The following is a 21,673-nucleotide window of genomic DNA, read 5'->3' on the forward strand; positions in this document are numbered from 1 at the left end:
TATCAGGAAAACAGAACAGGCTAAGCTACTACAGATCCCTACAGAGAAACCACATGCTAAAAGAATGCTTCATCTCAGTCTTTGCATGCAGAACACAAACCCTCACCAAATACAGAATAAAGCCACATAAAGTATAAATAGAAACATGCAGACAAAAACTGAACTGTAAACCGCATCACGCCAGACTCTATACAGTGTAACAATGGAAAAACAAAAATGTCACCATTCCTCGTGAAACAAATCAATAAAATAAAGATATATAAATCATTAATCATAATTATAAAATCATACAAATAAAATAATTTCAAAACAGCTGATGAATAGAATATCCAATAATTAAAGACTCATGCAAATTTTGAAAGCTTTACAAAACACCAATAAAATATTTCAAACAGCAGACACATCACATACTACCTAATAATTAAAATGATAGTCAATCAAGAAAAATGAACTTAAAAAGCCACCTTTACTTACCCTCTCCAGCAGTTCTCCTACTCCTTTCCCTTGCAGGCCATACCAGAAGCAGCAGTAGCTACTGAAGCTGTCCTCACAGACCTCTTCCTTAGGGACCACAACCAGTCTCTTCTCTCTCTCACACACATACTAGTCACACCCTCAGGACAAGTTTCTGTCTCTCACACACCAATCTCTCCCCAACCAGTCTCTCTCTCTCACACACACACAAACACACCAGTCATCTCCCTGATCACACATACACACGTCACCTCTCTGGCCAGTCTCTCTCAATCACACATGCTCTCGCTCTCTCTTACTTACATACAGGCTTTCAATCACACACATGCTCTATTTCACTTACACACAAGCTCTCAAACACACACATGTTCTATCTTACTTACAAACAGGCTCAATCACACACATGCCCTCTCTCACAGCCACAAGCCAGCCAAAAACATGCTCCATCTCTCTTGCGCACACACATTGACACACACAAGCACACTTCCTGCCTCACGTATACACCACACACACATACAGAAGCACCCTCCCTGTCTCACATACATATTACACTCTCACAGAAGCACCTTGCTTTCAGATACACCACACACACATACAGAAGCACCCTCCCTGTCTCACATACATATTACACTCTCACAGAAGCACCTTGCTTTCAGACTTGCAGCATTTTTCACTTTTACTAAAAGTGAAAGTGATGCTTCCAACCGTTAAATAAGAAAACCACATTCCTATCAAAAGGCGAAATGACACCCTTCCTTCAGGTTCTGTCCTCCCAAGGGACAGCCACCCACACAGTACAGCTTCTCTTGTTTTACGCTTCCAGGCAATCAAGCAAGTGTCTTTCTTCAAACTATCAGTCGTATGATCATTCATGTGGGAGATATGGAACAGAAAGACATCCTTAGTCGGCTTCCCTTTTAAATGGGAAGATTCCAGTCTTAGTCATTTAAAAATATACATTTTCTAAAGGCTTAAAAAAAAAAAAAAGCAAAACCATTTCAGATTCTATTCTAGTCTTCATGCTTAAATTATGCTTAAAAAAAAAAAAAAAAACCCAAACCCCACCTGGCATCAGTATCTTAAATTTGTGATATTGCTGAAATGAACATTTTAAAAACTTTAATTTTTTTTGCTTTAGTATGTCTCTACCCACTTTATGTTAAATTTTATTTTCCAGAAGAGGGATGCTTAAAATGTAATTTTATCTTTCATCCAACTTTTCAAAAGTTCAGCTATATGTATTATCATATTTCATTTTTTTAAACTGGCAGATTCCTTTCTCACATACACACACACTCACAGAAAGAAGATCGGCGCCGAGACTTAGGGGGTGCCGTGGCAGGCAGACAGCCAGCTCCCGACTCGCCCTGCCTCCCTGCCAGTGCCACTCTCCCAACACCCCCCCCTAGTGGTCCAGAGGAGGTCCCGGGAGCGATCTGCCACTCCTGGGGCCTCGGCTGCCACTAAGCAAAATGGCGCCGGTGGCCTTCAGCCCCTACCATGTGACAGGGGCTACCGGTGCCATTGGTTGACCCCTGTCATATGATAGGGGCTGAAGGTAACCGACGCCATTTTGCTTAGTAGCGGCGGGACCTCCGCTGGGCCTCTAGGGGGGTGTTGGGAGGGTGACACTCGGGGGGAGGCAGGGCGAGTCGGGAACTGGCGGCCTGCTGCAGCGCCCCCTAAATCTCGACGCTTGGTCTCCACCTATGCGAAGCGAAGGCTGGCAGAAATTTGAAAGGGCACTTTTTGCCCATCCAAAATTCTGCTGCCTGCCGCGGCACCCCCTAAGTCTCGGCGCCCTAGGCACCGGCCTAGCTCGCCTAGTGGTTCTGCCGGCCCTGTGCTCAAGAGAGATGGAGCATGTTTTTGGCTGGCTTGTGGCTGTGAGAGAGGGCATGTGTGTGATTGAGCCTGTTTGTAAGTGAGATAGAACATGTGTGTGTTTGAGAGCTTGTGTGTAAGTGAAATAGAGCATGTGTGTGATTAAAAGCCTGTATGTAAGTAAGAGAGAGCAAGAGCATGTGTGATTGAGAGAGACTGGCCAGAGAGGTGACGTGTGTATGTGTGAGAACGGCTGATCAGGGAGATGACTGGTGTGTTTGTATGTGTGAGAGAGAGAGAGAGACTGATTGGAGAGAGATTGGTGTGTGAGAGACAGAAACTGGTCCTGAGGGTGTGACTGGTATGTGTGTGAGAGAGAGAAGAGACTGGTTGTGGTCCCTAAGGAAGAGGTCTGTGAGGACAGCTTCAGCAGCTACTGCTGCTTCTGGTATGGCCTGCAAGGGAAAGGAGTAGGAGAACTGCTGGAGAGGATAAGTAAAGGTGGCTTTTTAAGTTCATTTTTCTTGATTGACTATCATTTTAATTATTAGGTAGTATGTGATGTGTCTGCTGTTTGAAATATTTTATTGGTGTTTTGTAAAGCTTTCAAAATTTGCATGAGTCTTTAATTATTGGATATTCTATTCATCAGCTGTTTTGAAATTATTTTATTTGTATGATTTTATAATTATGATTAATGATTTATATATCTTTATTTTATTGATTTGTTTCACGAGGAATGGTGACATTTTTGTTTTTCCATTGTTACACTGTATAGAGTCTGGCGTGATGCGTTTTACAGTTCAGTTTTTGTCTGCACATTTCTATTTATACTTTATGTGGCTTTATTCTGTATTTGGTGAGGGTTTGTGTTCTGCATGCAAAGACTGAGATGAAGCATTCTTTTAGCATGTGGTTTCTCTGTAGGGATCTGTAGTAGCTTAGCCTGTTCTGTTTTCCTGATAGGAGGTGTATTGGTATTTTAGATTCTGGTGTAATATTTTTGCTATTCTTTTTCATAGGTAGGGTTGTTATTCGTTGAGTGTTGGCAGATAGTACTGTGTTGATACAGGAGGACCATGCCAAAACATAACACAAGAGGTATGATGCCAGATGAATTCCAAGATGCAAAGGTTTCTTGTTGGCATCACAACAGTGCATGAAATTATCACAACAACTTGTATATTAATTTTACCTCAGAATGTCATTGTTCATGTAAAATATGTTATAAATGCATAATTTAAAATTGTGTAAGGAGAGGGGGCGCCAGACTGTAAGGTTTGCCTAGGGTGCCAAATACCCTTGCACCGGCCCTGATCAACCCATATCCCTCCTTAATACAGATTTAAAATTATTAGCTAGAATCCTAGCGAATTAGCTTAATAGCTTTATAGCACACATTATAAACCCAGATCAAGCTGGATTCATCCCTGGACGAATGGCCTCAGACAAAATCCGTAAAATTCCTGGACTCTATATGGTGGGTGAAACAGCAAAAACTCCCCTTTTTACTAATGGCCATGAATGCTGGCCTTTGATTTGGTTCACTGGCCTTATTTATTTAAAGAACTTCAAAAAATGAAGTTTGTCCCTTTCTTTCTTAAATGGCTAAACAAGCTATACGACTCCCCTATGGCTTGTATAAAGGTTCTATAGCAGCTTGGCTATAGAACGGTATGCGTCAGGGATGCCCTTTATCCCCGTTTCTATTCGCCCTATTTATAGAGCCCTTAGCTCAAAAGATTTATGAAAACTCCATGATTAGCCGAATACAAGTAGGTGAGTTTTCATCAAAATTATCAATGTTTGCAGATGACGTTATATTTACAATCACGAATCCCATGATCTCTCTACCGGAGATTGTCAAGGACATTGCGCAATTTGGCACTGTATCTGGGTTCTCAATAAATTGGGATAAATCTGAGATTCTCAATATAACACTCTCAGCTAGCCAGGTAAAGGATCTTAAACAAAGATTCCAATTTAAATGGGCCAAAGAAAAAATTAAATACTTAGGTATCTATATTGGCGCTACGAAGGATATATTCCAACTTAATTACCCACCTTTAATTGCATGTATTTACCAGGATCTTGAAGAGTGGACCGCTACCATATATCATGGCTAGGGCGTATTGCAACACTAAAAATGAATATTCTCCCCAGGCTTAGCTATCTTTTTCAAACAATCCCTTATAATATCCCTTCAGAGATGCTGAAAAATGGCAACGTAGACTAATGAAATTTATCTGGAAAGGAAAACATCCTAGAATAGCCCAAAGAACTGTATTCCAACCCAAAATGCAGTACCTAGTCTTTTGTGGTATCATGCAGCTGCTCAATTAAGAGCTATTATTGACTGGCACAAGACTACACCGCATAAACCACGGGCGATCTTTGAACAAGCATTTATTGACCGTATGCCCTTACAGGCTTTACCGCGGCAACCCAAAAAGACCTGGCCACTTATTCAATCTTTTCCCGAACCTCTTTTACATGCATTGCAAACATAGAACAGGTGGAAGCTTACTATTATAGGCCCTAAATCCTGGTCAATTAATACCCGCCTTTACCACCATATGGATTTCATGGATGGATTGGCTAAAGAAGGGTATTCATAGCTGCGCTCAGGTCTGGGAATCCTGTGGCATGTTAGAATTCAGCATCTTACAAACTAGATCCAATTTACCCCCTTCTGAATACTTTCACTATTTGCAACTTCAGCACTTTTACAGACCCCCATTGAGACAACAGGACCTTACTAAAAATATTACCATGTTTGAGGTGTACTCGTAAATCAGCGGATAAAACACAGAAAATAATGTCCATAATTTATTAAACAAAAAACAGTCTTTGTATGGGCCAGGGAGGCAGATTTGGAGGAGGAACAAGAGGAAGACTTCTGGGCTAGCACCTACTGCTCAATTAGTAAAGACCTGATATCTACCACCCTAATTGAAGTGGTCTTAAACTCAAATGGCATTACACTCCATCAAAACTCCAACAAATGTACCCTAGTGTACCAGATAAATGCTGGAAGGGCTGTGGTGAATGTGACACATTTTACCAGTTGTGGTAGAACTATTCCTTGGTTAAAAAAAATTCTGGCTGGATATCTCTAACTGGCTGAGTATTATTATCAAAAGTGAGATTATATTAACTGCCAAAACAGCGCTGTTAAATGAACCATATGTCAAAGGAAACCAAGTATCAACAGAAACTAATAAAATGTATTTCTACCGCAGCTAGGAGTGAAATGGCCAGAAAATGGAGAGCATGCAGAGTGCCCGCTTTAGCCCGTATGGAAGAACTCTATCGATTGTGCAAAATAACTGCATACAAACATAAAAGGGTAGCAGCATTTCAAAATAACGGTCCTCTTACCTGAACTGGAGAAACACGCAAACAAACTATTGATGGTTACTTTCCCCCTTTTTAAGGAAACCTATTCAACAGGTTCTTGAGAGGCTTGGTTTCTTTGTATTTGCAGTTTGGGGGGGGGGGGGGGGGGGAGGGTTGGGATTTGGGTAAAAAATGACAGAAGAAGAGACTAAATGGAGTTATAAGTTTTATTGTGTTATGATAAGGCATACAAATTGCTGACATGTAACATGTAAAAAGGGTTAAAATAAGTTACTAATTATGTAGAAACATTCTGTAGTAGGAATGTTATTGTCCATTTCTTTCTTTCTTATGGTTCTCCTATTCTCAAAAGGAAATCGAAATTAAAAAAAAATGTTAATATTATGCCAAAAACTAGATGTGTTTTTTATTTTTCAGTTTTTATACTTTTATGTACCGCATCGGCAGGCCTGTCAACGCGTCTCAACAATTTCTCTGAGACCTTCTGGACTTCTCAATCATAGCGCGCACAAATGTACCCTGCGCGCGTAGATTTTCAAATCTGCCCCTTACTGTATAACAACTCTCCAAGTATTTTTTACTTTATTAAGATTTGCTGGACATATTTTGAGGTTTCGACAATGCTTTTTGTAATGTTTTGTTATCCATATATGTTATTTTATTTTGTATGTATTGGTTGTAACCTGCCAAGTACACTGGATTATGCGCTTTATAAATACTTTTTTAAATAAAATTAAAATCAGTGTAACCTCAAACTAATCTGATTGAAAATCTAAAACTTTTCTTTTACCTGAAATCCATCCTGCAACAAACTCCACAACAGGCATGTTCCTTGACGGTGACTGTGAAGAAAAAGGGAAAGGCTTGAGTCATTAAGCAGGTAATCCTTAACTATCTCTTACCCCTATGAACTATCCAGTCCACACGCCTCCTCCCTCAGCATCCTGTCTTTCCCAGAAACACTGCTGTGTATTTATAAAAGACAGAGAATGCTACAAACTGTGCCCCTTACAATCTTCACAGGGCTAAGAGGGAGAGGAAGAGGAATGAGAGAGGAAAGGGAGGGAAAAAACAAAGGAAGATCCAAACTCAGCCCCTACCCTGAAGTCCCCTGGGCGTCACCAGCTCAACAGAGGGAGAGAGTCAAGGCTGTCACTTTTAGAGCCCCAGATACCTTATCCTGCTGGATCCCTTCTGACTCCTATGCCACACTAAGGGACTTTCGCTCAACTTAGAGAAGGAGAAACTAGTCTTTCACCTCAGGAGTCCGAGCTGAATTCATCCTGGCCTAACAGGCTCACGTCTGCCACTCAGGAATTATTGCCTACCATCTACTGAAGACAGAAAATGTTGGCGAGCTGATGTCAGTGCAGAGGTATATATGGAGTGACATCAGCAAGCCTGTTAACCTCTGTCTCCATCTGCTGCTTGGTGCACACAACCCACTGGTCTGGATGAAAAGGAACTTGGCTTTCCCAGAAAGATCGCTGTGTCTAGAAGACAGAGAATGCTGCAATCTCCACTGCCCCTCATCAAGGGGATAAAATGATTCACCCTCAAAAATCCAGAGTCAGTGACAGAGCTGGGGATTAGAAGTGAGGCACGGAGAAATAAAGTGATGCCCCCTTCCCGGCTCACACACAGGGGGGGAATCACTTATTTCATTTAATTTATTAAAACTTCATATCCTGCTTGATCATACCTGTTATCCATGGGATAGTACAAATAAAAATCCCAAATAGGTGGGGGCTGCTTCACTAAATATGCTGGGGTCAATATTTAAATGCACCTTCGCTGCCTTGAGTGCCCAAATTGGGCGTACAGGCGTGCGTTCATGCACCTTCGCCGGCGGGGGCTGCTGGGAGCCACCTCGCATGGGGAGCGCCCGATCCGCTCCGGGCTGCTGAAGCTGCTCTTGCCGCCGGCTTCCTCCTGGAGGCAGGGGAGCCGCGGTGCTCACCTCGGGAGGAGGGGAGAGAGGACTGGGGCTGCTCCGGAGCTGTCGGCGCGCCCGCACAGGAAACCGGCACCCATGGATGCCCTTCTGCTGCTGCTGCTGGGGGCTTGTGTATCCGCAGCCAGGGCAGGTGAGCGGGGGCTGGGGGAAAGTTTGCCCGTGAAATTGTCTCTCTCTTGTCCGTCCGAAGGAGGCGGAAAATCAGAGCTGCGCGCACAGGTGCTTTGTTGCGCTCCCTGCCGCCGATCACCGGCTGCTGGGGCTTGCTGGCACCGGGCGCTCAAGGCAGCGGGGTCTGTAGGAGAACCATCCACTTTCCTGGTGGAATGACATTTGAAATGTCAGGTACCAGCGCACCCAGGATACTGTATAGGCGCTGTATACCACTTTATACAGTAAAATGGATTGCGCACGCCTACCACTTCATGGACCCGCTTTGGACCCTGCTTGCATTTGCGTCTCATTTGAATACTGTATCGAGCGGTATGTGATCCAAACTGTGCGCGCGGCATACGAGGGTGCGCCCGGCACTGCCGCACTCTTTCTTTTTTTTTTTTTTATTTATCAATTTTAAGTTTTTACAAATCTTAATTTGCAAATATGATAAACAGGGAGATCTAAACATCAATTTCCTGAGCAATACATAAGAATCATAATTCTGTCCAAAAGAAAAAGATACAGGAATTTAACATATGATCTCCAATTATCCCTAAATCAATATAGTTATAACCAAGTATTTGAGGATCCGATATAAAGGGAGTAATCCAATGAAAATAAGTAATAAAAATAACTGCACATCTAAGCTTCCAAATATCTCTAAGTTATGGGGGATGATGTAATGGGGGATTTAGTTTGAAGAAATTCTCTCACTTGCTCAACAGTAAAGAAAACATTCATTTCTGCCCCCCTCTTCAACACACACTTACATGGAAATTATAACGTGAAATTGTAACCAAGGGTAACTATCTCAGGGCGTAGAGCCAAAAATTTCCTACGCCGCTCTTGTGTTATTGGTGAGAGGTCAGGAAAAATCTTTATGTTTGCATTCATAAAGGTAATTGGAAATTTCCTAAAGTACACTCTCATAATACTTTGCATATCTGCAGAAGTTAACAAAGAGACTAGAAGGGTGGCTCTATCTAACTCTAAATCTGAACTCTCTAAAATTTCTGTTAGGTTTTCTTGCAAGTTTAACCTATTAGGATTTACAGATGTTTTAGGTAAAAAATAACATTTGTTAATTTCAGGTAAACTGCCTTCTTCAAATCCTAGGACTTCTTGCAAAAACCTTTTAAAGGAAACAAATGGGATTTCTCTCAATATACGTGGAAAATTTAAGACTCTTATATTAAGGCATCTATTAGAGTTTTCAAGTGCTTCCACTCTTCTAGTGAGATATTGTCTATCTTTCGCAACTGCAGCCTTAAAAGCAACATTTTCATGCTCTTTTTGTTGTAAATCCGAAACCTGTTTGGTTAGTACATCGACTTTCTGTTGAATTTCATTTGAATTCAGACTGTTTTGTGAAGCGAGATAATCAACCTTGGAGTTTAAATTGTTCAAAGTTGTCGCTACCCCCACCATCAAGTCCCATAGAGCCACCATTGTAACAACCTCCGGGCGTTCAGGAATCCTTAGGGGCACAACTTCGGGGTTTGTCACAGTCAGTAACTGCAGGCGATTACCCATTGGACTTACCCCTACTGGCCCTGCTGCTGCTGTGGCATTAGATGTCTCCGCGTCATTCAGCACTCCAGATACAGACTCTTGCTCAGCGGCAACCCGAGGAGCCAGAGACTCAGGTGACTTCTCTGCCAACAAACCGGGAGGGAGTTCCTCTTTTTTCGCGCCGTGTAGAAACATCAGCCCGGAGCATTGTTGAGGGACTGGCCTAAGTTCTGTGCTCAGCGTTGTCTCTTCCGGGGCCGGAACTTCTCCCTCAGTTCCATGCTCCAAGGGTTCCTTGACCGCTGGTTCAATTGAAGCTTGCGAAGTAAGGAACCGAATTATTTCCTGCTGCATAACCGAAGATGGTGGGGGTGTTGAGGGATATACCCTTGTCTTCCCCTTCCTTTTCGGAGGCATGAGAAATCAATTGTAGGAAAAAAATCTCGAGAAAGCAGGACCTGTCTCGGCTCCTACACGCTGTGTGCAGCCATCTTGGATCCTCCTGTGTGCAGCCATCTTGGATCCTCCGCCGCACTCTTTCTTACGCGTCCTTACTGTATCGGCCTGTAAGTTTGTACCTGAGGCAATGGAGGGTAAAGTGACTTGCCCAAGGTCACGAGGAGCGACAGTGGGACTTGTAGCCAGGCCATATTGGTCCCCCTCCCACAACTCCAATCAAAAGATAATTTTAGCAGGCCAGAACCATTTCTCCTCCTTTCCAAAAAGTAAAAGAGGAAACCGCCACCCCTTCCTCTCCCCTCAAACCTGCAGTGTTGGTCTGTAAGCTCAGTGGGAAGTGGGCCGGCTCCTTATCTTCTCTATATGCCAGGAAAGCAGTCAGCAGGGGAGGCCCAGAGGGGGAAGGTAGGAGCCTGTCGCTCGGCTGCCCTGCCAGGCCAACTCTGCGGGTTTCAGGGGGAGGGGGAAGTAGCCATTTGCTCCCTTAATTGGTAGGGGGTGGGCAATATTGGACTGCTCTGATCCCACTACAATTTTTATATTTCATAGGGTGAGGAGGAGGATATAAAGCCACCGCAGGCCTGCAGGCTTTTCCCCCCTAATAGTCAGTAAACCAGTCAGAGCCATGGCAAAGCTACTGGGATAACTTTTATGCAGGTATATTCAGTGGGAGACTTGTCCTGCTGAATATACCAGCTAAAGTTACTCAGTTAACTTTTAACCATATTACTTGAAGCTCGCCAGCCTACTGAATATGGACCTCTGAGTCTTGTGCATGTTTGCCTCCAACAGCTTCGTCCAGGAGGGAGAGGATGGTGGGAGAGCATGCGCTGAGGGTGCATGTGCTTTGGTGGAGATTCTAGGACTCCTTCCACCCAAAGGCACGGCGACCCTTTTTCAGAAATCTGCAGATTTAAATGGGCTGCTTCAGAAGACATTCCTTCCTCCCCCTATCTACCTGAGCCGCTCTTACACTTCCTTTCCAGTTCAGCTGCTGGAACGTGAGCAAGGCAGGTGCGAGAGTATTTAGCACCCTAGGTGAACGTTCAGTCATGCACCTATCCCCCGACTTACCTACTCATGGCAGCCCCAGCACAGGGTTCCCTCCAGCACATTACTCCCTTCTTTGGCACTGGGACTGCACCCCCCTAGTGGGAGTTTGCCACTCTCGGTGTTTACCTAGTTTGCCTAATGGAAACACCAACCGTGAAAGTGAAGCCACGCTCCCCCTACCCCAAACTGGCATCTCTGGTCCCTGGAGACCCTGCCTAAACCCCTTAGACTGCAACTGGAAGGGGGCATTGGGTTGTGCTAGAAATTTTAAGGTTTAGGAGGGGTGCTTGGCAAAGATCCCAAATCAACCGGAAGAGAATAACATCAACAGCAGAGTAGGTTGCTTGGGAAACCTGCGCTCACAGAGTGTAAAGGAAGAGCTAAAGGGGAATCTCTGTTCCAAAGAAGAGGGAGCGAGATGGAGAGCTGGGAACTAGTGGGGTGCACCGTGTTCTATTTGTTTTATCTGTCTTTTGTTGAGCTGGCGCTAATAAAGTTTTAGGAAGGGGCACATCGTCCATAGTGCACAGTGGTACACAGGCACCATCAACTTTAGAAAGGGATATGTCGTGCACCACCAACTTTGCTCCTGGGAGGATTCTGCACTATTGCGGAATGCAGAATTTGCACAGAATTCCCCTACTGCGCAGCATTTGGAGATGCAGGACGGGCCACAAGTGGAGCCCATCCTGCTTGCTGCCAAAGTCAAGGGAGGCCCCAGTGGGCCATAAACGGGGCCCATGCCGCTCGCGGCTGAAGATGATGGATGCCCTGTGTGTGTGTGTCTGTGATTTGGAGCTTGAGTGAGGATGTGGGTGAGAGAGGGATTTTGTGAGGGTGAATGTTTGTGTGTGAGAGACGGAGCCTGTGTGAAGGGGTGTGTGATAGAGAGAAAGCCTGCGTGCAGGGAGGTGTGTGTGTATGCGAGAAAAAGAGGGAGCCCGTGTAAGGGTGTGTGTGTGTGTGTGTGTGTGTGTGTGTGTGTGTGCTTGAGACAGCGGAAGCTAGCATGCGTATGCCTGCCTGAGAGAGGGAGCCCAGCATATGTGTGTGCGCACATGCGTGCCTGCCTGAGAAAGAGGAAGCCTGTGTGTGTGCCTGTGAAAGAAGGGGGGAGCCCGTGTGTGTCTGTGTATGTCTTAGAGAGAGGGATCCAATAGGGCTGATGTAATAAGACCCGCGGCAAAGGAGGTGTTAGTTATGAGCGCGGGGTTTGATCGCCGTGTGCGGCTAAAGCTGGCACCCCCGCGGGAGGTAAAAAAAAAAAAAAATTATGAAAAATGATTTGAGTGCAGAAATCCGCACAGTCAAGAACAAATGCGTGTACCTAAACACGGTAAGGCCCTATGTAATAAGCGGCTGCAGCCGCGCTGAAAAGCCGCGCCGATAATCCACACCTAAAAGCGAGCGAGCGAGCGAATGGGTCTCCCTAGTCAGTGAACGTATGACCCTGGAATGTATTTTTAATATTTCAGATAACTCTGTGCTGCTGAAAAAATGGCAGATATTTTCATGGGTGACAATTCACACTGGCATGGCAGCGAGATAGGTGCTCAGCTGAGCATGAATCAGGATGCTTGGGCGCTGAGACAGGTGCCTAGCCAATCACAAATCTTGCTGCTCGGGTGCCGAGATAGGCGCTCTTCCTGGCCACGAATCTGGCCATCAAGCACCGAGATAGGCGCTCAGCTAGGTGCTTTCTGGACGCTCGGGCACCCAGAAAGGTGCCTAGCTAAGCTGGCTGCTCGAGCACTGAGAGAGGCGCAGAGTCGGGCGCAATTCAGGGTGGTTGGGTGCCCAGATAAGCGGGTTTCTCCTAACACCTTATCCTCTCTCTCTCCTGCCACGACCTCTGTCATCTGCCAAATCTTCCGCTGCTGTCATCCTTTGGCGAACCTGCAGGATATACCACGACATCGGGAACAGCTGGACACCATCAGAAATTTCCATCATTGAAATCACACCAGAACTGCACGGACACACGACCACACCACACCCATGCAAGCATTGGAATAAAATGCAGCCCCTCCCCCCCCCCCCCCCGAGATAGCACTGACACTTGACTCATGCCCCAACCATAGCAGTAAAATGCCCACATTAAAAAAAAAACCACACTAGCATTAGCGCAGCTCCCTGCATGGCCTATGATTAGGCAATCGCCTCCTTTGCATGCCCTTAGCATGCATTCACGCAGGAAAAAGCAGGGGTCTGTAAGCAGGTTCATAGACACTTTTTGCCCACTCGCAAAACCCTTATTACATCCCCGTGTAGGGCTTTGCGTGGGAAAATGCGCGTATAGGCGCCCAGGAACCCGCGGCAGCCTCAGCGCACCTTATTACATCGGCCCCAATGTGTGCATCCGAAAGAGAGGGAGCAAGTGAGTGTGTGTGCCTGAGAGAGGTAGGGAGGGAGCCAGTGTATACATGCGTGTCTGTGCGCGGAGAAAATCTGTGTACCTCCCTCCCCCTAATCCATGGCAATCTCAGGGTGACCAGAAGTCAAAAGTTCCCAGGTATGGAGAGAGAGTGATTTTTTTTTTATTCTTATTGATTTTAATTTGTTGGGTGTTATTTAATCTATATGATGTTTCCAAATATTTTATTGGTGTTTGGGAAATTTAAAAAATTAATTTTTATTTATTGGATGATGATCTGTTCATCAGCTATTTTGAAATATTAATTCTTTTTATTAGTATGGTTTCACTATTATGATACTTTATATTTCTTAATGTTTGTGTTTTTCCATTGGTGCATTACATACAGAGTCTGACTTGTTGCGGTTTCCAGTTCAGTTTTTGTCTGCACTTTTCCATTTATACTTTATGGTCACTTTATTCTGTATTTGGTGAGAGCCTGTCTGAGTTCTGCGTGTGTGAGTGAGGTTAAGTATTCTGCTAACATGTCGTTTCTGTGTAGGGATCTAAAGCAGCTTGGCTTGTTTGTTTTCCTAATAGGAGGTGTACTGGTGCTTTAGGGCCTGTTGTAATATTTGCAGTGCTGCCTTTTCATAGGTAGAGTTGTAACTGAGTGCTGGCAGTGTTGTTTTGGAATGGGAGTGTATCCTTTTTAGGTAGCTTAGAAGGGCGGTGGCAGCGGCAGTTGGGTAGGCATCTCATCCTATCCCATCCCTCACCTCGGGCAGCAGATTGCCATGAGCTGTTCCTAACTGCCAACATCAGTTACTGATAAAGTAAAGCTCTGTTCCACCTCCCCCAGACTGACATCCTCGTCACAGGCTGGCTCAATGTTGCATGTGTTAGCAGAAGAAACAAACAAAGGAAACTTAGAATATTATTAAATTATCAACCCTGTCTTGCAGTAACTCTTTAGCATGTCAAAGGAGACGTTTTGAGCCTGGCCCTCACTTGATGTCAGGCTGGGGAGGCAGCTCAAAGAGTTGGTCACATAGCAGCAGCAAATTTTCTGATGCACCTCCAACTTCAGCAGTCACCCTACGCCCCTGGTTTTAGGGGCAGGGTTTTTAGGTGCACACACAGAGCGACACAGTTGCTGGGAACTTTCTGGGATTCAGATATTGTAGTAAAGGCTCTGGAAATGCACGGGGGGGAATACGGAATGGCAGTGATGAGGTGAGCTATCCTGCACCCTCAGACTCAGCTCTGGAGAAACTCATAAAACATCAGCTATTAGCTATACTCAGGGAAGCCTTGGTGCTAATCCCCAGCTCTATCTGTGTCAGCTTAGAGTGAATCACTTTACCTCCTCGTGCCTCAGGTCTAATCTCCGACTTTTCATAAGATCATAATAATTGCCAAGCATAATAAACATTTATTTATTTATTTATTTATTTAAGGCTTTTATATACCGACTTTCTTGATACAAATCAAATCAACTCGGTTTACATCGAACTAAGCGGTTAACCGTAACCAATTAACAAGAGGCAGAATTTGATGAAGCATAAAGTTACATTATAACAAGGGCGCAAAAACTGGGGAAGGAAAATAAAGGGGGGAGAACAGAGATAGTTTACTATATACAGGTGGGGTTGTGGGAGGGAGGCAAGGAGCCAATCTCATATAACATATTTGTGTCTTAGCGCATGTTTAATTACAGTGGAGAAGGGAACAATTCTGAGTCAAGCTATTGGATTAGGAACAGGGAAAGGCTCGACCGAAAAGCCATGTCTTGAGTTTCTTTTTAAATGTTAGGAGACAGGTTTCCTGCCTGAGGTCCGGGGGCATGGCGTTCCAAATGGAGGGACCTATTGTTGAGAATGCCCGGTCTCTGATGTTTGATTGGTGCACCACTTTGACTGGAGGAACGTGTAAGGATCCTTTGTAGGCTTCCCTTAAGGGTCTGGCTGTAGAGTGAAGTTTGAGAGGGTGTATCAGATCGAGAGGCGTCTGATGGTGAATGTTTTTGTGAATAATTGTAAGTGATTTATGGAGAATCCTAAAGTTTACTGGGAGCCAATGAAGATCTTTTAAAATAGGGGAGATGTGCTCTCTCCGATTAGTGTTCGTCAGGATTCTTGCCGCCGCATTTTGAAGCAGCTGGAGGGGTTTTATTGTGGTAGTAGGAAGACCTTGCATTATTAAACATGCATAATTAAAATAATTAAAATAAGTACACAAAAAAAAGTAGTTACAACAGAGTCTGGGTATACATTTAAAAGAAATATATAAAAAACATAACAGAAAGGTGAGAGTTTGAGTGTAATGTACTGAAAGCAATAGAGCATAGGTAGGTTTTTAATTTGTTTCCTAAATTCTTTGGGATTAGTCAGAAGTCTTAATGTTGGAGGGATGGAATTCCACAGAGATGGGCCTGCTACTGACAGGGCTCACTTTCTTGTAAGTTCAAGCCTAGCTATTTTAATTGTTGGGACCTGAAGAAGACTTTTATCAGCTGAACGTAGATGAAGCGGGGATTGGTGTAATCGTAAAGAGGTGCATAGCCAGAAGGCAGAGGGGTTGTGGATTAAATTAAAGATCAACATCAAGGTTTTGTAATAGATGCACATCTTGAATAGTTGTGCAATTCTAGTCATCGTATCTAAAAAAAAAGATGAGGCAGAATTAGAAAAGGTACAGGGAAGGGCAACCAAAATGATAAAAGGGATAGAAAGATGAGGAAAGGCTGTGTTCAGCTTGCAGAAGAGACCGCTGCGAGGAGATACGCTAAGAGATCTATAAAATAATGCATGGACTGGAATGGGCAAATGCAAATCGTTGTTTACTCTTTGAGAAAGTACAAAGACTAGTGGACATGCAATGAAGGCACTAAGTAGTACATTTAAAACAAATAGGAGAACCTGGTCTACTGAAGAAACTTCAACGGAAAATCTTTGACTTCATCTGGAGGAAAAGACCCCCTCGGGTAGCCAGATCTGTTTTATATAGATCAGACCTGGTCTACTAAAACAAATAGGAGAACACAGTTTTTTACACAATGCATAATTAATTTCTGGAATTTGTTGCCAGAGGATGTGGTGAAAGCCATGGGCAGCAGAAAGGCTTTAAGTCTGGGAGGGGCAACCAAACTCCACTCCCAACTCTGCCCCATGTTCCGCCCACATTTCCACTGCCAATTGTTTTTACTTTTCGTTTAATGTCATTCTCTCTTAAATACAATCTCTGCATAAATCTTAGAGTTGTGATCTTATTTTGGAATGACGGTATATAAAACGCTAAAATTAATAAAATAAATAAATATTCATTTCCAGACCAATTAAATGCTTGATGCTAGAAAACCAGACGCAGTGGTAAAAGAGAAAAATGACAAAACCAGAATAAGCCAAGCTGCTATAGATCTCTAAACAAAAACTGTATGCTAGCAGAATACCTCTCCACAATCTGACACAGGGAAAACATGGATAGACCCTCAAATACAGAATAAAGAGACCATAAAGTAAAAATAGAAAGGTGCAGACAAAAACTGTACTGGAAACCGCAACAAGCTAGATTCTGTACACAGTGCACAATGAAAAACTATCAAACATCAACATTAATATAAAACATCAATCATAATAATAAAAAAATACCGAGAAAAAAAATATTTCAAAACAGCTAACAAACAGAACATTCAATAATTAAACTCATATAATCTTCAGCGGGATCGCGGCATTAGACTGTGTAGCAAATATGAGAAGAGGCAGGTGGCACCTTACAGACTAAACAATTTATTGAGGCATGAGCTTTTCAGGACAGAGTCCACTTCGTCAGATAATTATTCATTCCCAAACCAACTAAATGCTTGATGCTACAAAACCAGACCATGTGGAAAAAGAAAACTACATGCAATCAGAACACCTCATCTGACGAAATGAACTCTGTCTTCGAAAGCTCATGTCTCGAGAAATAGATTATATAAGGTGCCACCTGCCATTTTTAATTTAAACACGTATAAAAATGTTTATTCATGTTAATTATTGGGTGTTATTTGATTTGTCTGCTCTTTTGAACTATTTAATGGATTTTGGGGAATTTTTTGAAGGATAAAAAATTTGTCACTTTCCATACCTGCGAACTTTTGATTTCCAGTCACCCTGAGATTGTCGGTGGATGATTTGGGGGAGGAGAGGGTGCACAAACTTTGACCTCAGTCTCTCTCATATATACACACTACCACACACGTGTTCATTGTCTTGTACATACACACTCACACTCTCACATGCTCACACACATACACACACTCTTCTGCTCCTCCAGAAGGCACAAGTTGCGCAGTTTCCACCTTCGGCCCACACAACAGAAGGAACTAAACCTCTTTCCTCTTGAGGTATAGGCTGAAGCTGTTCCTGCTCCTTCTGGCAACATGGGTCAACCCTGCTCCTGATCATTCCCTCTCACTCACCCACCCTCTCTCATTCCCCCCCTTTTCAACTACTCCTCCTCCCTTTCCTTTCCTTCCCTTCCCACTCACCCCTTTCCTCTAACCCATTCCTCCTCGATTTGTTTTCCCTTCCCTCCCCTTTCACCCCATCCTCCTCCCTCGCTTTCATCCCCTCAACCCCTTCCCCCTCACTCGCTCCTCCTCCTCCCTTTTCAGCTCTCCTTTCCTCTCCAAGCTTCTCAGTAACAGGCCGATACAGCAAAGCGCGGCCGCGGTTACCCGGTTTCTAACCCGCTTTGTACCCACAATTTGGCCGCGTAAGTCTAACCCGCGATTCACTATCCGTTTTTACCAATCCTTACCGCTTCTTTAAATCGACGCGTATCCCTTTCCACCCGCGGCACATCCAATTTGGGCGCTCAAGGCAGCAAAGGCGCATGAGCGCATGCCGTGACCTGAGCGCCCGGATGGACGTCCGAGGTCACGGCATGCGATCATGCGCCTTCACTGACCTTGAGCGCCCAAATTGGACGTGCGTTCATGCACCTTCGCCGGCAGGGCTGCTGGAAGCCGCTTTCGCCGCCAGCTGCCCCCGGGAGGCAGGGAAGCCGCGATGCGCGCCTCGGGAGGAGGGGAGAGAGGACTGGAGCTGCTGGAAGCATGCAGTAAGTTTACTTTTGTTACAATTTCTATTTGCTTTAATAACATGTCGAGTCGATTTTCGCCTTGCGCCTTGCTTCGGGAGGGGGGGAGAGAGGACTGGCAATCCCCGATGCCCGAGCGTAGGAGAACCATCCACTTCCTGGTACCTGTCATTTGAAATGACAGGTACCAGCGCACCCAGGATACTGTATAGGCGCTGTATAGCGCTCTATACAGTAAAATGGATTGCGCTTCATGGACGCGCTTTGGACGCGGCTTGCATTTGCGTCTAATTTAAATACTGTATCGAGCGGTATGTGATCCGAACTGTGCGTGCGGCAAACGAGGGTGCGCCCGCCACTGCCGCACTCTTTCTAACACGTCCTTACTGTATCGGCCTGTAAGCAAGGGAGCTGCATAAGTGAAGGAGATGGGAAGGGGAGGAGGCACTGCCTGCCTCAGTATTTTCTCCTCTTCTGACCTGCTCGCACCTCTTTGGCACTGCTGCGAGTTTTCTTCAGCCCGCGGGGGGGTGGGGGTTGAGACTCCGCGGGCTCTTCATCACTGCGCTGCCATGGTTTTCTTTGGATCTGCCCGCGCCCGTTTGTTTGTAAGGAGATCGCAGGCTCTCCTTGGCTATCAGCACCTGATAGCACCATTCAAAAGCCAGCAGCCAAGGAGGAAGTGGCCAGAGGCACTGCAAGACTGCAATCCTCCTACTTGTTCAGCGTATGGAGGGTGAGCGAGGGGTGCAGGGGGCAGCAGTAGTGGCAACAGCCGCCAGGGGTGGGGGCTTGGAAAATTTGGGGGGTCCATCCTCACCCCTGTTCTGATGCCTATGGTGAAAGCCGTTGGTGTAGCTGGGTTTAAAAGTGGTTTGGACAAGTTCCTGGAGGAAAAGTCCATAAACTATTTATGGTGAATTTGGGGAAACCCATAGAAGCTATTGACTTTTGGGGATCCTGCTAAGAATTCGTGACCTGGATTGGCCACTGTTGGAAACTGGGCTTGATGGGGTGATTCAGTATGGCAAATCTTATGTGCTTATGTAATTAAATATATAAATTAATATGTATATACATGTGTTCAAGATTAGGGGGCGGGGGGGAGGGAGAGGGAGAAACCTGTCCTAACCTTCTCTATGCCATACCTCCTGGCCAGCCGCTGCAGCTTCTCAGTCTTTGCTGTCTGCTCATCGTACCCGGGAACTATCAGAATTTGACCCGATGACTCCAGGTCGGGACACACAACTCCGGTCTCCAAAAGAGCACTCGGGTTCTCTGGGGTCTTAAAATCCATCCTTTTCTCCATGGTGTGGCTGTCTTTTTTGCTAGAGTGTGATGAAAAGGGCAGGCACTAGGATGGCAGCCGAGGCAGGGAAGAGCCCATGGGGAGGGGGGGGGGGGGGGAGAGAAGTCTCTTAGCTTGCAGCTACTCCCCTCCTCCCTTGCCTCTGATTGGTTCTAGCTAGCAGAATGGGCCAATCAACAGCAAGAGGAGGGGAAACAAGGGCTGTACTCTGTTAGAAAGTTCCTTCCACGCAGGTTCCTCCTGCTGTTTCAGCGTCAGGAGCTACCTCACTGATCAAAGGTGTAAAGGAAAAGAGCGAGAAAGACTGACTCAGACAATGAGTGGAACAAGGCTGTGAGAGGAGGGGGCAAGAGAGTGTGCATGTGTATATGAGAGGGGAAATTACAAGGGGGAGAAGAGTGGGCTGAGAGGTGAGAGCAAGAGGAGGATAGCAAGGGAAAAGAGATAGCAGATTGGAGAGCAAAAGTGGAATATGGGGAGGAGGATGATAATGGAAAGAGAGAGAGGACCAAGGATGGCAGGAGATGGAGAAGAGGACCCTGGATTGGGGGGAGGGGGGTTATCCAGGAAAATAATGGAGGAGAAAGGAGAAAAAGGAATGCGGGATAGAATGCCAGAGAGAAAGGAGATAAAATGGTGAAAGGTGAGAAGTTAAGAAGAGTAAGAAAAGAGGAAAAAAGCAGAAGAGGATAGAATAACAAGAAAATATCTTTTGCTGAAAAGGAGAGAGATCAGCAGAAAAAAGCAGAAACCAAGGAAAAGGAATAGAGACAAGGGCAAAGAATGAGAAGAGACACTGAGCCTTAAAATCAAGCCAGAAACATCAACAATTGGAAAGTATTTGATAGAGAATAGCAGTCAGGGCCGGTGCAAGGGTATTAGCTGTCTCCCCCTCCCCCCATACACAATTTTAAATGAATCATTTATAAGTGTAGGGGGTGGAGACTGGAGACTTCACCCTGACAGAGGACAACCTGAAACTTCTACCAGCAGGACTTCATGTACCAGAATTCCCCGCTTCATAAAGGGTCTATTGCCTGCAATAAACTTATAGTAGGACAGTGAGAAACTCTCTGTCAGCACGTTTTCATTTTTGGCTTTCGCTGTTCTTATTGTCTGATAAGCTTTCATTGCTAGCCTGCCAAGTCTGTAACCTAGATTAGAACAATGAATGTATTATGTGAAGGGCTGTATTGCTGCAGATTCGCAAATTCCTTTCCAGAACTGCAAGTCCCGGCAGCCTCTCCTGCAAATACAGAAGTTTCACGAAAGTTCCAGACTAGAGAGGAGGGGGTCAGTAGCCCTTCAGCCGGATATGCTTGCTCAGCAGTGTGTAGAATGCATGTGTGAAAGATAAGGAATGTGGAATGTATAAGAAGCTACTTCCTGCTTGGGAGGGGGGTGCAATATACACGTTGTTGTGATAATTTCATGCACTGTTGTGATGCCAACAAGAAAACTTTGCATCTTGGAATTCATATGGATTCATACCTGTTGTGATATGTTTCGGCATGGTCCTCCCGTATCAACACAGTACTATCTGCCAACACTCAAAGAATAACAACCCTATCTATGAAAAAGAATACCACAAATTTTACACCAGAATCTAAAATATCAATACACCTCATATCAGGAAACAGAACAGGCCAAGCTACTACAGATTCCTACAGAGATACCACATATTAAAATAATGCTTCATCTCAGTCTTTGCATGCGGAACATAAACCCTCACCAAATACAGAATAAAACCCACATAAAGTATAAATAGAAATATGCAGACAAAAACTGAACTGTAAAATGTAACACGCCAGACTCTGTACAGTGCAACAATGGAAAAACAAAAATTTCACCATTCCTCATGAAACAATCAATAAAATCAAGATATATAAATCATTAATCATAATAGTAAAATCATACTAATAAAATAATTTCAAAACAGCTGATGAATAGAATATCCAATAATTAAAGACTCATGCAAATTTTGAAAGCTTTACCAAACACCAATAAAATATTTCAAAACAGCAAACACATAAACACTACTCAATAATTAAAATAAGGATAAAAATATCCCACAATCCATAGCTGGGAACTTTTGATTTTCAGTCTGAGCTTGTCATGGATTAATGTGAGA

At 44.5% G+C, this 21,673-nt stretch overlaps 1 protein-coding gene across 7 annotated transcripts in view; it reads right to left on the reverse strand.

The window, feature by feature from the left end:
- The window catches only part of SLC25A45 (solute carrier family 25 member 45), a 76,711-nt gene extending 57,167 nt beyond the window's left edge, over positions 1–19,544 (reverse strand). For 2 of the 7 annotated variants that reach the window (XM_029612988.1, XM_029612987.1), the window contains exons 1-2: positions 19,366–19,544; positions 6,449–6,500 (exon numbers count right to left, since the gene is read on the reverse strand). In XM_029612988.1, coding sequence (XP_029468848.1) covers positions 6,449–6,500; positions 19,366–19,542 — 229 coding nt within the window. In that variant the 5' untranslated portion in view covers positions 19,543–19,544. Of the gene's footprint in view, positions 1–6,448; positions 6,501–18,722; positions 18,842–19,365 lie in introns of those variants that run through there. The other 5 variants (XM_029612989.1, XM_029612990.1, XM_029612992.1 and 2 more) reach the window with 5 other exon arrangements.
- Between the last annotated feature and the right edge of the window lie 2,129 nt (positions 19,545–21,673).

Source organism: Rhinatrema bivittatum, chromosome 8 (genome assembly GCF_901001135.1).
Source record: "Rhinatrema bivittatum chromosome 8, aRhiBiv1.1, whole genome shotgun sequence".
Lineage (NCBI taxonomy): Eukaryota > Metazoa > Chordata > Amphibia > Gymnophiona > Rhinatrematidae > Rhinatrema > Rhinatrema bivittatum.